This window comes from Microtus oregoni, unplaced genomic scaffold (genome assembly GCF_018167655.1).
Source record: "Microtus oregoni isolate MIOR12 unplaced genomic scaffold, Mior012 000094F_ref0000399, whole genome shotgun sequence".
NCBI lineage: Eukaryota > Metazoa > Chordata > Mammalia > Rodentia > Cricetidae > Microtus > Microtus oregoni.
In genome coordinates, this window is record NW_024544707.1 from 2,650,059 (window position 1) to 2,663,212 (window position 13,154).

The window sequence follows — 13,154 nt, forward strand, 5'->3', positions numbered from 1 at the left end:
GGTTGGGAACATTTGTAAAATCTTGGTCTGGGACTTGTAATTTAAAAAATGCCATGAATTTTAAATTAGAAGCAGATGGATCCCACTTTCCTTTCTTCTCCCAAGTTTTTTAACATTGTGCCTTGATCATGTGTGCGGCACAACCCTGTGACCACAATCATCACACAGTAAAAGTTATTTTTGCTATTTCCAATGTTCAATTAAAGAAATTGCTTGTCTGGCACTTTCTACCTTTGGAACAGGCCAAACAGCATAAGTAAAGAGAATAATAACTGAAGAATTATTTCATTTTAGCTAACCATTGATGAACCACTCTCCCTGCTCATGAGAAGAGAATGGGTAACGGAGCTGCCATGGCGAGATAGTTGGTCACGAAATTCTGAAGCCATGAAATAATAAAGAATTGGGTCCAAAAGGCAGCAGAGACTTGCAAGGCACAGGCAGAAAGGATGAAAATACAGTGTACTTTTGACAATGGGACAACTGGTAATGATACTTTCCTTTACCATGGTGTAAAATGTGAAGTTAATGTGATAAGGAGTGAAGCAGATGACAAAGACTGCAGCACACATGAAAACCATCCGCAGTGCCTTTTTCCTCTCACTAATTCCTTGGAAAGCAATCGGTGGCTGTTTCAAGGATATAGTTGTTTTCCAGGTACAACATGCGATGGTGATCACTGGAATCACAAATCCAGCCAGCTCTGCAATTGTAATCATTGTGACCATAACAATTGGGTTCATCTGTTTGTAGCCAAGATCAGCAAAACAGGAATCTGTGTTATTAGCTAAGTCAGCACTTCTCAGGATGGGAAATAGCAAACAGGCAGACCCCACGACGACCCAGATGGCAACACTGATGGCCACGTCGTACCTACGCTTCCAGTGTCTGGCTCTAAATGGCTTGAGGAGAAAGAAGCATCTCTGAAGGCTGATGCATGTCAGGAAGCAAATGCTGGCATACATGTTGAGATATTTCACATAGAAGCAGAGCAGGCAAAGTGCCTTCGGGAATGGCCAGTTACGGTTGATATAATAGTAAATCCGGAGAGGTAAGGACAGGATATGAGCAAGATCTGCCACGGAGAGGTTGATCATGAAAATGATGGCCTTATTCTTCTTGCTGATGAAGCGCCACAGGACCCACAGGGCTGCACTGTTAGCCAGGAGTCCAGGGATGAATATGAAGATATAGGTGGTTGCATACAGAGAGTACTGAAATGTCACATTTACACCACAATTACTCTCAACACTGCTGGTACTATTGCTGCCCATCTTGAATATCTCAATATGTTCATCAAGGTGAGCTTTGGAAATATTGCTCCTGTCCAAACAAAAATTAAAAAGCACAGTGGTTAAGTAATACTTCAGTGGATACTTAGGACTCACTTTTATAATGAGATATACAATATTCCAACTAGGGACAGCTCACATATATGTAAGTGGAGGCTCAATGAATATGCACTACTTGCCCAACATTACACAGTAAATCCATTAAGAAACAATGGAAATGTGCCTTGACATATTTATTATATTGCTTTTACCATGGCAAAGACATTGTGGCAATTAATATATTACTTATCTTGGTTCTCCAGCATAGAAAATGATCTAACTGACTTGGTAAACCTGGAAATATGATGTCCTCATTAGTTTATCATAACAGCTTGCTACTCTGCAGTACTCTTGAATTTGGCCTAACTCCCTGGGTTTGTGTTCCATTCTCAGTTTACATGAAACACTTCAATACTGTATGAGTTTAGATAGTGAACTATGATTACTTTCTTACTGTAATCATGGAAGTATAGTGCTCAGGTCTCCCTCTCTGAAGAATTCTATATCATTATACATGAAAGTCGGTATACATATATATTTTAAATAAAATGTTTCTATCCAGGCTGACAATACTCCTTGCAAGAACCGTCGACTATCTAGCAAAACCCCAATGCCAGGCATGAGAAGCCTCTTTTGAATTGTTGGTCGGGGTTGTCCAATAGATTCCCAAAACATAGGCTATTGTTGTTGTCGTTGCTTAAGAGGTGGAAGGTAAGTATCTATTGCTGAAGGCACCATGCACCTTCAACACTGGACCTAGAAAACATGAGATGTATCTGACCTGAAATCCTTTTCCTTTAAGACTAGCTTTCATGGTACCAATAGGCACCTTGCAAACTTCCAGAGAAAGACAGCAACTGATAGCTATACTGCCTATGAAACACAGCAACAACCAGCATGACACAACAATCCCATGGGTGCAATCCTGCTGGCAACCAACAGCTCTCTAACTTAGACTTAAGGTCCACTCAACAAGAGGGAAATCATGTCTGGTACTAGAAACATAGTCAGCTAACGCCTGGCTAATGAAGTCATGAACCTTGGAGGAGAATCTATAGCTGATATTTCACTAAACCAGCAAAGTCCTTCATTACATTCTAAATGTTCATTCCACCTACAAATAAGTGTATCCCTCATCCCTCGTCAAGGAGAACTTTCTTTGCAATGGGCAGGGACTATTAAAACCACAACCAACAAAAATGTAGAGTAGTGAACCCCAATCCTAAAAGATACATCTGCAAAACAATTCCTGTACATAAGACTCAAAGATTACTGAGAAAGAGGGAGGTGCAAAGATTGTAAGAGCCATAGGAAGTTTGTTGTGAGATTGTATCTCTTAGAAATGTCAGAGAATGTATACTCATGAAGTCTCATCAACATGACTACCTAAACAAGAACTGAAAAAATATACCACCAATAGACATGCCAATGTGGATGGGGACAAACTCATGAGGCCTTAACCCTAGATGAAGGACTATAGGGAATTAAGAAATTCAAAGAGTGAATGAAATACTATTCTTTGGGGAAGAGCAATACTAACTGATTAAACAATTCCAAGTTGTTAGTCCTGAAAATATATGCATACAAGTATCATTATATGGACTGAGAAGGTTATATTTATGTATTTAGGAGGAAACAGACACACCTAACAACAAAAAGTTCTTGAATTTGAGAGAAAATAAAGGTAGGTATGGGAGGGGTAGGAGGAAGGAAAGGCAAAAAGGGAAACGATGTAATTATATTATAATCTCAAACAATATTTTTCTTAATTTTAAAAGAATTTTATACTAGAACAACATCAGCAATGGATGCATCATCTAATAGTCACAGTGAACATTACCCTAGCAACAGTAAAACAACTTAAGATTTAATTTTGTATTCATTAAAGTAATCATCATAAAAAAGGGAAATCAAGCAAGCATGCCCCGGGCTTGTTTCTGACATGATGTAGCTGGTTGCATTTTTATTTTAATTCTGTTTTGTGTTGAGTATATTTACTACAATAGAGTGATGTAATTTTTAGCTCTCTTTATTTGTGGAAGAATGTGTTCTGATACCATTTTTAGTCCCATTGCAATACACAGAGATGGAATAAAATAACAGACCCCCAAGTGATGATTTCTCAGACAGAAAAGAATCCAAGTACTTTCACTTTCCTCCCTCATCTCTCATATAAATCTGCTTGGCCTACAACCTGTGATGTGTCATAATGAATAGTTAATCTTGTGTATGTGTGGATAACTTAGAATGGAGAGTAATTCAAAGGCAAAAGGGAAGTCATATTTCAACTATCAAAGATATACATCAAAATCAGCAAAATAAGTTGTCACAGGTTTTATTTAAATAAATTATTTGCATAAATTATTGTTTATTATTATCATTATTATAAATTATTATTAGTAGTAATATAGATGGGGAAACTAATGTTCAGAAAGATTTAGTGAATTTACAGGTTTTCTTGTCAGCGTTCTATTGTTGTGAAGAGACACCATTACTAAGGCAATTATTAGAAATCATTTAATGGGAGCTCACGAACTCTGGACCAACAACTAGGGAGCCTGCCTGGGACCAACATAGGACCTCTGCATGTGTATGGCAGTTGTGTACCTTGATCTGTTTGGGGGACCCCCAGCAGTGGGATCAGGACCTGTCTGTCCCTGGCACAAGAGCTGGCCTTTTGGAACCTATTCCCCATGCAAGGATTCCTTTCCCAGCCTTGATGAAGGGGAGGAGCTTCGTCCTGACTTAGTGTAATATGACATGCTTTGTTGACTCACATGGGAGTTCTGTCCCTTACTGAATGTAGGAGTGGATGGGGAGGGGTAGACTAGGGGAGGAGGGAGGGTACAGAAAGACAGGAGGGAGGGGAAACTGTGGTTGGTATTTAAAATAAATGAAAAATTTTATTTAAAAAGAGAAACAAAATGAAGTCCCCAATTTTAAATAAAAGAAGGAAAAAGAAATGATTTAACTAGAGAATTAGAATCTCCTTACAGTTTTAAAAACTTGGGAAATGGTCGTCTGTCATGGTGAGAAATAAACAGGCATGGAGCTGTAGAAGTAGCTGAGAGTCTTATTTATATACCCTGTCCACAGGCAGCAGGCAGAAAGTGGGGGGAGGGGAGAATGAGATTGGTTCTGGCCTGGGCTTTTGAATCTCAAAGATCACTCCCAGTGACACACTTCCTCCAACAAGGCCTCACATCTTTATCCTTCCCAAATACTTCTACTCTTTGGAACTGAAGGGTGGAGGGTTGGCCATTCTTATTTAAACTACCACAGAAGTAACAAAGCAAATTTTGCAGGGTTGTTCCAAGTCTTAAGGTATTTTCAATTTGTTCTTTGCATCCCTGTAACTAGGTGTGACTTTAAAATGTTGCTAGCTTATCCACCATTTTCACAGATTCAATAGTAAATAGGTTCCTGTGTTAATTTCTGTGGCCTCAGCTGGTGGTACTCTGGAAACTTTAGAAGGTGAGGCCTAATGTTATGATGTGGTAAGTTCACCAGTGATGTTTTCCATCTGCCATAGTGAAGGGAGTAGAAGTAAATCTTCTTTTGTCACCTGTTACCCATGCAGAGGCTGTCAGAGGAAGCTACCAGCTAAGGAAGCGACCAGCACACATACTTTGCTAAGGAAGCGACCAGCACACAATTTCAAGAACTCAGAACAGCTCACGCCCAGTCGAATTGCACTTCCGCTTTTGCACTTAGCAAACAGGGCTGTTTGTTTTTGCTTCCCTGGTGCAGTTGGCTGCACTTACTAACAGAGCATGTTCTCATCACTCCTCTGAGTTCAACAGAACTCAATTCAGCCAGAACAGAAAGCTCATGTCCCATTTGTACCTTTTTTTTTATGGGTTTCTGTGCCTCTAAATTTGGCACATATATAACTCAGAAATTCACTCATGAATTTAGTGATTCTCATGACCTGGTTACCAAAGCTCTCCTCTTCTCCAAACAGAAGAGAAAATAGGAAGAGTTTTTCCTCAATCCCTTCAGTGAAAATTAACTGTAATGTCTCCATGCTGAGAGAGATGGGGAACTTTTTGCTGCTGTTCAGCACGAATATAATACCTTGGAACAGGAACACTTAGCTTGTTCTGAAGAATTTGTGTCACTCTGAAATTTAAAAAATAAAAGTAATCTAAAAATCTATCAAGAAAATAATGTCAAGTGTTCGAATGTGTTCCCTCTCTGGCTCTGTCTTTGATACCATTCTCAATCACTACTGCTTCTTTAGCCTTTTCTGGGCCTCTCTAGCCCTGTGTCTCTGGGTAGTTTTCCTTACTTAAGCTGCCACCATTGCTCTCCTTTAACCTAGACATATTTTTGGTTCCTGTCTCATGAAGAGATGTGAAATTCATGATTCATTCCTGAGTGTGTGCTTCCCTTTTCTGAATCTGTTGCTCCCCATATCTAGAATGTCCTCCCTCCACGTCTTTACACATCTTGGTAAAGTTTTGGTTTGTAAGTTGGAGAACCCTTCTCCATTTGATTTTCCAGGGTAATCGAACTTATCATTACATGGGCTTCAGTCTTAATCTTTGTAGCATTAACACTTGAAATGTAAGGGCTCACTTAAACATTTATGTACTACATAGTTCACTCTGTTATAATTTCATTTGTGCCATAAAAAGATATTTTGTTCATCACTATGTAGCTACTAAGCATTCAAATAGTTTTGTATGTGAGCTGTTCAAAGCTCCTGTCTCAATGCATTTTGCAAAAAATGGAAACCTTGAGGTCATTACCTGCTGCTTCCCTAAAATCTGTCTGTTCATTTGGATTACTAGATTTCCCAGTATGTACCCTTTATTTTACTGCTCTGGAAAGTTATAGTTGTAGAGGCTTAAAAGAAGAATAAACTAATCAATTTAGAAATCACAGGTGGTCACACATATCCTTTAGAAAAAGTCAAGCTATCTCAGATTATACACTGCCAGCAGGACTTCAGAAAAAAAAGCAGTCCTTGTAATATGCTTCTCGTGGTTTCTTATACTTTTATTTTATTAATTGTCATTGAATTTTATAAGCATATCACAGATAAGTAAATTTGCCTCATTTCATTAGCTTCTTTTCTGCACTTTGACTCTGAAAGGCAGTGAAGAGACTGAATCTGCAGATCCCAAAGTTCTTGACACTTAGTAAGTATAAAAGGGAACTAACGTTGTGTATTTAACTCCCCACCCCCCCCACCACAAGCATGCACTTTTGAGGACTATGGTAGAATCCAACGCTATGACTCATGGGATGGATTTTATATAAAACAGAAAAATTTCACAAATTTTATCCTTATAAAGCTCATTACTGGAAGTTTTTAAAGAAATGAGTGGAAAAAAATCTCTAAAATATCTGTAAAAACCAATGTGTTACATGACTCGAAGTGAAAGGGCATGGCAACAAGGAATCTTTATCTCTATGAGGTAAGTACAATCGATACTAGTAATACCTCTAACATAGTTTTACCTGATGTATTCAATAAAAATTTAGTGCCTTGTTCTAGGTCATAAGGTTATTTATTCTAGAATTAGAATCAGAAATCAGACCTCTTAATGATCGGTGCACCATGTTACCCTCGTTCTATGAAATTCTATGATATACAGTATCTCAACCGAGTGAAGATGGTACTTGTGCTAAGATGTTTATACTCTCATATTGGTCTCTATAGGGACAGTTTTGGGGAGGAAAATTGAGTTTGTCTATGCAGAAATGGTAAAGTTAAACTTAGTTTGCCTGAATTGTTGACTATTCTATTTATATTGTAGCAATCTTTCAAAACTGAGGTGTAGTTCTGTCTTTTCAACAAAGACTTCCATAATCATGCCGGTATTCTTTAATTATCATTAATGAGATTCATCTGGACTTAATTTGCATTTTAATCTAGCAAGCATATATTTCTTTATGTATATATTATATATGATAATTATTGAGGATATCGGAGTTGAATCATAAATTCTGGAGAAGAATTTACTTGACAGAAAAGCTCAAGAAGTTTGAATCTCATTGGACTGGAGAGAAGGCTCAACAGTTTAGAGCACTTGGTCTTGCAGAGATCCTGAGGTTGATTTCCAGTATCAACATGGAGGCTAACAATCATACATTACTTCCATTCCAGGAGATCTAATGTCTTCTTTTGACTTCTACATGCACCAGACATGCATGTTATTCACAGACATGCGTGTGCATAAAAATAAAAAATTAAATAGAAGGAGTTTATAGTCACGTGGGAGAGAACATAGAGTAATTCACCATAATAAATTTTAAACCATGCTGTAAAAGATGTACCGAAGGTATTTCTGTAGAAAGAGAAAGAAAGGCTGGATCGAGGATGAGTGTAATTGAAACTTGAACAATAAAGCAGCTTCAGCTATTAGTTTTGAGGGTAAATACGATGTAAGGGAAGAAAGGACTTGAGGGGGATTGAGTGAGAATGAATAACAATCATAATTCCCAAGGTATAAAAACAGGGTAATACTCATTTTACCCAAGCTGGTGATTAGGATTAGACTGTGACAGGTATAGCGTAGGAGAATCTACTTAAGGGAAAACTGATTGAGACAGGTGGTGCTATAACCTGAAAGATTTTGAAGGAATTTTAGGGGAAGATAGAATCCTTGAAATATTCTGATAAGAATTTTGATATAACTATACTTGAAGTTCACAGTGATCCCTCTAGCAACATTGTGGACATTAGTTTGGAAAGACGGCCCACAGGAAGTCAAGTCATTTTCATATAAGTAGATTGATCAACAGTTCACGATTGCCAGCAATGTGTGGAAAGTTTTATATTCAGTACTAAAACCACAAAAGAGCACATCATCAACGGAACTGCTCTTTCAGACCACTACAGCAGTTGAAGTGATAAAGAATAAGCTCTAAACTTGGTAAGACATGAAAATTATAATTTCAAATAAAAGTCAGAGAAGATATTGGTTAGGTCTTGAAAGTCAAAGACCATTTTATTAGAAAAAATATAAAATTTCCCTTTCTTATAATGTTACCTCTGAAATTTGCACTCTATCACGTTTCATCAATTCCTGTCTTTTTCAGGGATGTTTCTCTCCAACGTAAACACTAAACTCCACTCTAAAATGTGTCATTAGAACTTGTACACGATACAGCAAACATATATACTCTCTGTGATTAAAAACCTTTCTTTGGAGCTCATCTCAGCGATCAATAATCTCCTCTGTCTCAAAGGCCTACTTTGATGCTCTTTTTTTATTTCTGGGACTGGGCACCTATACATTGACTTTCTTCTTCAAACTATATTTACAGATTTTACTAAGAAAATGCACTTTTTGTATATGAATATTCTGTATCTTAGGCATTTAAATATAATTTAGTCTATTTAACAAAGGTCTAGACAAGCAGTAGGAACTTAAGAGTATGTAGTGTAGGCATATGCTAGCAAACAAGAAAGTTGACTTCTTGCGTCTGTCCCAGGATTTACTCTCCCAGTCAATAGCAATATTTCAGTCTCTGCTCCTGAGATAGATGAGGTTAGATTTCTAGAAATCAGGACACCAAAGAAATTTGAAGTCTAAAATTTCGGCTTTCTATTTCCAACCAGAACCTGATCTGCTTAAGTAGAATTTGATCATCTAGCAGTATAGTTTTGTAGAAACAAGTATTGCTTCAAAATACATATTTATATCAAATTTTTAGTTTGATTCACTAATGATGAGTTCAAGCTCCCCTTCCTATCAAACTACATTAATGTCCAGTTTTCAGAAAGAGACAACTCAAACATGCTTATATAATTATAATTTGATTTGTAATAAGATTTGTCATAAAACTAGAGAAAGATAAAACTTTCCATTTCCAAACAAGTTCTTGCATGGAAAAATCACTTTAAATTCCATTTATATGAAATATACTCTCCTCAAGATAAAGACACTGGCATTCTTGGACCTAGCTCTAGCACTTTTATGTATATGCACTAAAGATATATGGCAAATGACTTCTCTCCAGGTGTCAGGCTAGTATGCTATCAGAATCGAAGCTTTTTATGAAGTTTCACTTTTGAACTCAAATCATAGTAGATTGCAGATAGAAAATCTGGGACATTTTAATTTTATTTTTGATAACTGGAGTGCTGAGTTGATCAAGATGTATAGGATAGGGAAGACTCACAACAGTAGACCATCTTTTTAAAAATACTAGATTTGGATCAAAGAGACTTGGATCTTATTAATCAAATACCAATTCTCTATTTTACCTAAATAAGCCCCCTTTCCTGTCTGTCACTCTCATTTTCTTTATTGTTAAAATAAGACAATTGAACTCAATGGGCTTTAACTCCTTTCTAACTTTAACTTACCTTGTCTGTATGGATACTACCCCTAACACTACTCACACTGCCACTTCCTGGTCCTTGTGCAGCCACTACCCCTATGAGCATATATACTTAGATATGTATATTTGATTGTCAAAAATCATTACTGAATGATATATTTTTTTTTATTACAAATCATTCTATCACAAGATATCATTTAACTGAAAGTTAGGGAAATTAGCACTCAAATGAGTAATCCCATTTTCCTGAAGCTTCTAAGCTCTGGACTCTGAGTATGGGAATTCAGTTCTAGGATCAACATGACAGTTCATTCCCTGAGTATCACCTCTATGAGTCTTCACCTTCTCAGTCTTCCTTCGCTTTTTAACCTCTTAACTTTAAGTAACCAGCACAACTAAACAAACATGCTTATCAAAATTACTTCTATTTTCCTTGGTAGAAGGGATAGTCTGCAGCCTTGTCATCTTGGAGGAAGAGAAATTTAAAAGAGAAAGGACTAAATATAAGTGAAAAAAATTACTGTTCCTCTAAGAAAACTGCTATAAGTACAGATCTACAATCTTCTTGGTGACTGAATATACAATAGTTAGAAAGTACCAGTGCAATGGGGTAGATTGTTCTGATCTAAGATTTGGTTCCTACAATCAACAACAATCCTACACTATTTTTTTTTATGTTTTGGGAAGAAAACAATAGCTTTAAAATCCTGATCTGACACATACGTAAGTAAACTTTTTGGATAATTAAAATAAAATTTAGAACTCCCTACCAAAACACTGCCCTGATGATGAAAATTGGCCATAGTGTGGTTTAACAGCAAACATTTCTGTGTTGTGTGGTAGAACCATGACACAGGGCTTCATGGGAAGCCAATTCACTTATCTCAAACAGAGACAGCCACTAAGCACAATCCCAACTTCTAGAAAAATTCACTTGGAGGTCTTTGCTTCTCTACTACTAGGATTTAGTAGTCTATACAATTTTAATCAAACAACTTTTATCAGTTAGGCTCTAGAAAAAACTGTGTTTGACCAAAGAAGGGACTGTTTTTAACAGGAACCATTACAAAAAGCAACGGTCCTAAATCTATGACTTGATTATCAGTATAGTTTAGACAATTAGCAACCTAAGTATATCTGCATATCACCTATCTGTGTACCATATTTTAGTTACACAAATTCTCTAATTGATAGAAATGACAATGACTCTCTGCATCTATTTAAACAAGCAAAATAAAATTCTTCACTTGAGAATTCTGAGAATTGAGATCATCGCCTCCTAAAAAAAACAGGGCAAAGCCATTATCGTTGTTCTAAGTCTACTTCTGGGATCAGCTAAGCACAGAATTTCTCTTAAAGCATTCCCCAGAGTGTTTGATTTTGAGTCACTACTGCTAGTTCCACTCCTAAGAGCAATTACTGAAAATATACATGTCCCACATTTGACTCTTCTATCTAGAAGGACTTAGCATAGGACAACAATTTCCTCTTAGAGAATCAAGGAACACCTTTGAATACACTCTAAAGTCATCTGATACATTGTTCTTCCAATATAAAAATTGAAAGGGCCATAGGTAGATTTAGAATATTTCTGAAAGTCACAGTCTTCTAGAGGGGAAAAACATGAGTTTTAAGACTCAGTTCCTAGCTGCAATTCTGTCACGAATTACCTGAGTGGTCTTAAATGATTTCATCTCACTGACTCTTGGAAAATCCAACTGTATTGTGAGGGATTTTTATCTGCACAGCCTTTTTAGTTTTTGAGATATGTCATTTGTCACTCTTCTTCTATCCTAGGGGAAAATACTATTTGGTTCAGTATCAAAGCAAGCTAAGCTTACTATTAAGAGTATAAACCTTAATATACATATATAATTTATATATTTATATAAATATATGTATTTCCTATGTAAATATAAAGATTATACACAGCAGAAGTGCATATCCTCTTTTTGGCTAAGTTTGTCAAATTGTCCTAAATGAGTCTGAATGCAACACTGTATTTACCTTTTGGGTCATACGCCATTCCTTGTCCACTGTACAGAAAGCCCCTTTAGCAAGTGGTAAGTTATATCACATAAGACAATACTGCTGTTGTAACAGTGGAGGCTGACAGCATTAAATTTCACCTTGAACTCTGACTAGACTCAAAGACAATCGCATTTGTTTCTCCTGTAAGAATCCGAGATGAGAAACCAGAGACCATTTCAAAACACTGACTTCACATCTGTTCCTCTCCTGATCTTCCTGTCTCCACCAATTCCCACAAACGGAAAAACAAAGTTACAGTTGCTGGACTAGAACTTACCCTGATTCTGAGCCGGGATAAGCACTCTTGTATCTTTGCAAGGAGATGGGAGTACAAAAGTACAACTCTGGGCAGCATGCACATATCCTGCTGATAACTGAAAAAATTAGTGTTGAAAGAGGAAGTTGTGCACATTGATGTCTCACCACAGAAACCTTACTTGCACAGAACGAAGGTAAGTCCCTTGAGCAGATGACGCTAGTCGAGTTTGATTTCGTCTTTATTTCATTGGTGCTGAACAAACAACAAATACATCCTTGCCTTCTTAACTGTTACCCACCTTGTTTCCTTCCACCACAACCGAGATGTTTTTCTTACTATATTCCAGTAGGTTTTGTGTCAAGATAAAATTTCCAAGCCAAATGTGAAGAAAGTTTACCTAAGAGCTGGAAAGCTGCTGCTCTTTCAATTCCAGGAGGCAAAGGCTGAAGAAACTTCAAAATACACATCAAAAATAACAACAGGACTATCTTTGCTTAAATTTTCCACTAAATCTAGATTGTTCTCATCTCTATCCATCAGTTCATATTTTAATGTGTACTTTGTGTACTTTGTTTTGCATATTTATTGTGCCTTTACTAAACTGAGAGCAAAGTCTACTTTCAGTTTATTTCTGTGTTCCAAACAAAGCATTTTCAAGAATGCTGTTTGAATGAAAATTGAAAACTGAGGCAAAGGGTGATTAAATAAATGCTCAAAAATGCACTTGTAAATAAATGAAAAGCACTGTTGATTGCAGAGTCGGCCTCCAGAGTAATGAGTTTGATGATTCTGCACAGTGTCAACAGGTTCTTCAGAAATATGCAAGTAAATACCACACTTAGAACCAACACTTTCTGCTAAGTTTCAAAATAATTCTGAAAAAAAAAAACTTACACAAATCTCTTCAGACATGTAAAAGAGCCATACTCATAATCTGCAGCCTGGAGCTGCAAAGAACTTTCTGGGTAATAACCATATTAAAGAAGAAAAACAAAAATACTTGTGGGTTAGGTCAACGTGCAGCATTTTGATTCACAGATAAGACTGATTAAAGAAGGAAATGGAAGACCATATTTTTGTAGGAGGGCAACCTGGATCTGCAACAGCTCATTTTGCAATGAACGCATCTTATAAAACCAGAACCATTAGATACTGAGGTGGAGCGAGGCCCAGCAATCAGGGATGTCCAATAAAAATCACAGGGACATTGAGCGATGGAAAAGCAATGGCTT

At 36.9% G+C, this 13,154-nt stretch overlaps 1 protein-coding gene across 1 annotated transcript; it reads right to left on the reverse strand.

Moving 5' to 3' along the window:
* Positions 1-290: 290 nt before the first annotated feature.
* Positions 291-11,972, reverse strand: LOC121442743 (putative P2Y purinoceptor 10). The gene is made up of 2 exons (XM_041644341.1): positions 11,941-11,972; positions 291-1,323 (listed from the first exon to the last, which is right to left on the reverse strand). Exon 2 carries the CDS (start codon positions 1,272-1,274, stop codon positions 291-293), a length of 984 nt encoding a protein of 327 aa, XP_041500275.1. The 5' UTR covers positions 1,275-1,323; positions 11,941-11,972.
* Positions 11,973-13,154: the final 1,182 nt, after the last annotated feature.

What these genes read in the sequence shown, in the direction of transcription:
- LOC121442743 (XM_041644341.1), bottom strand. Translation starts at nt 1,274, where the DNA reads ATGGGCAGCAATAGTACCAGCAGTGTTGAGAGTAATTGTGGTGTAAAT.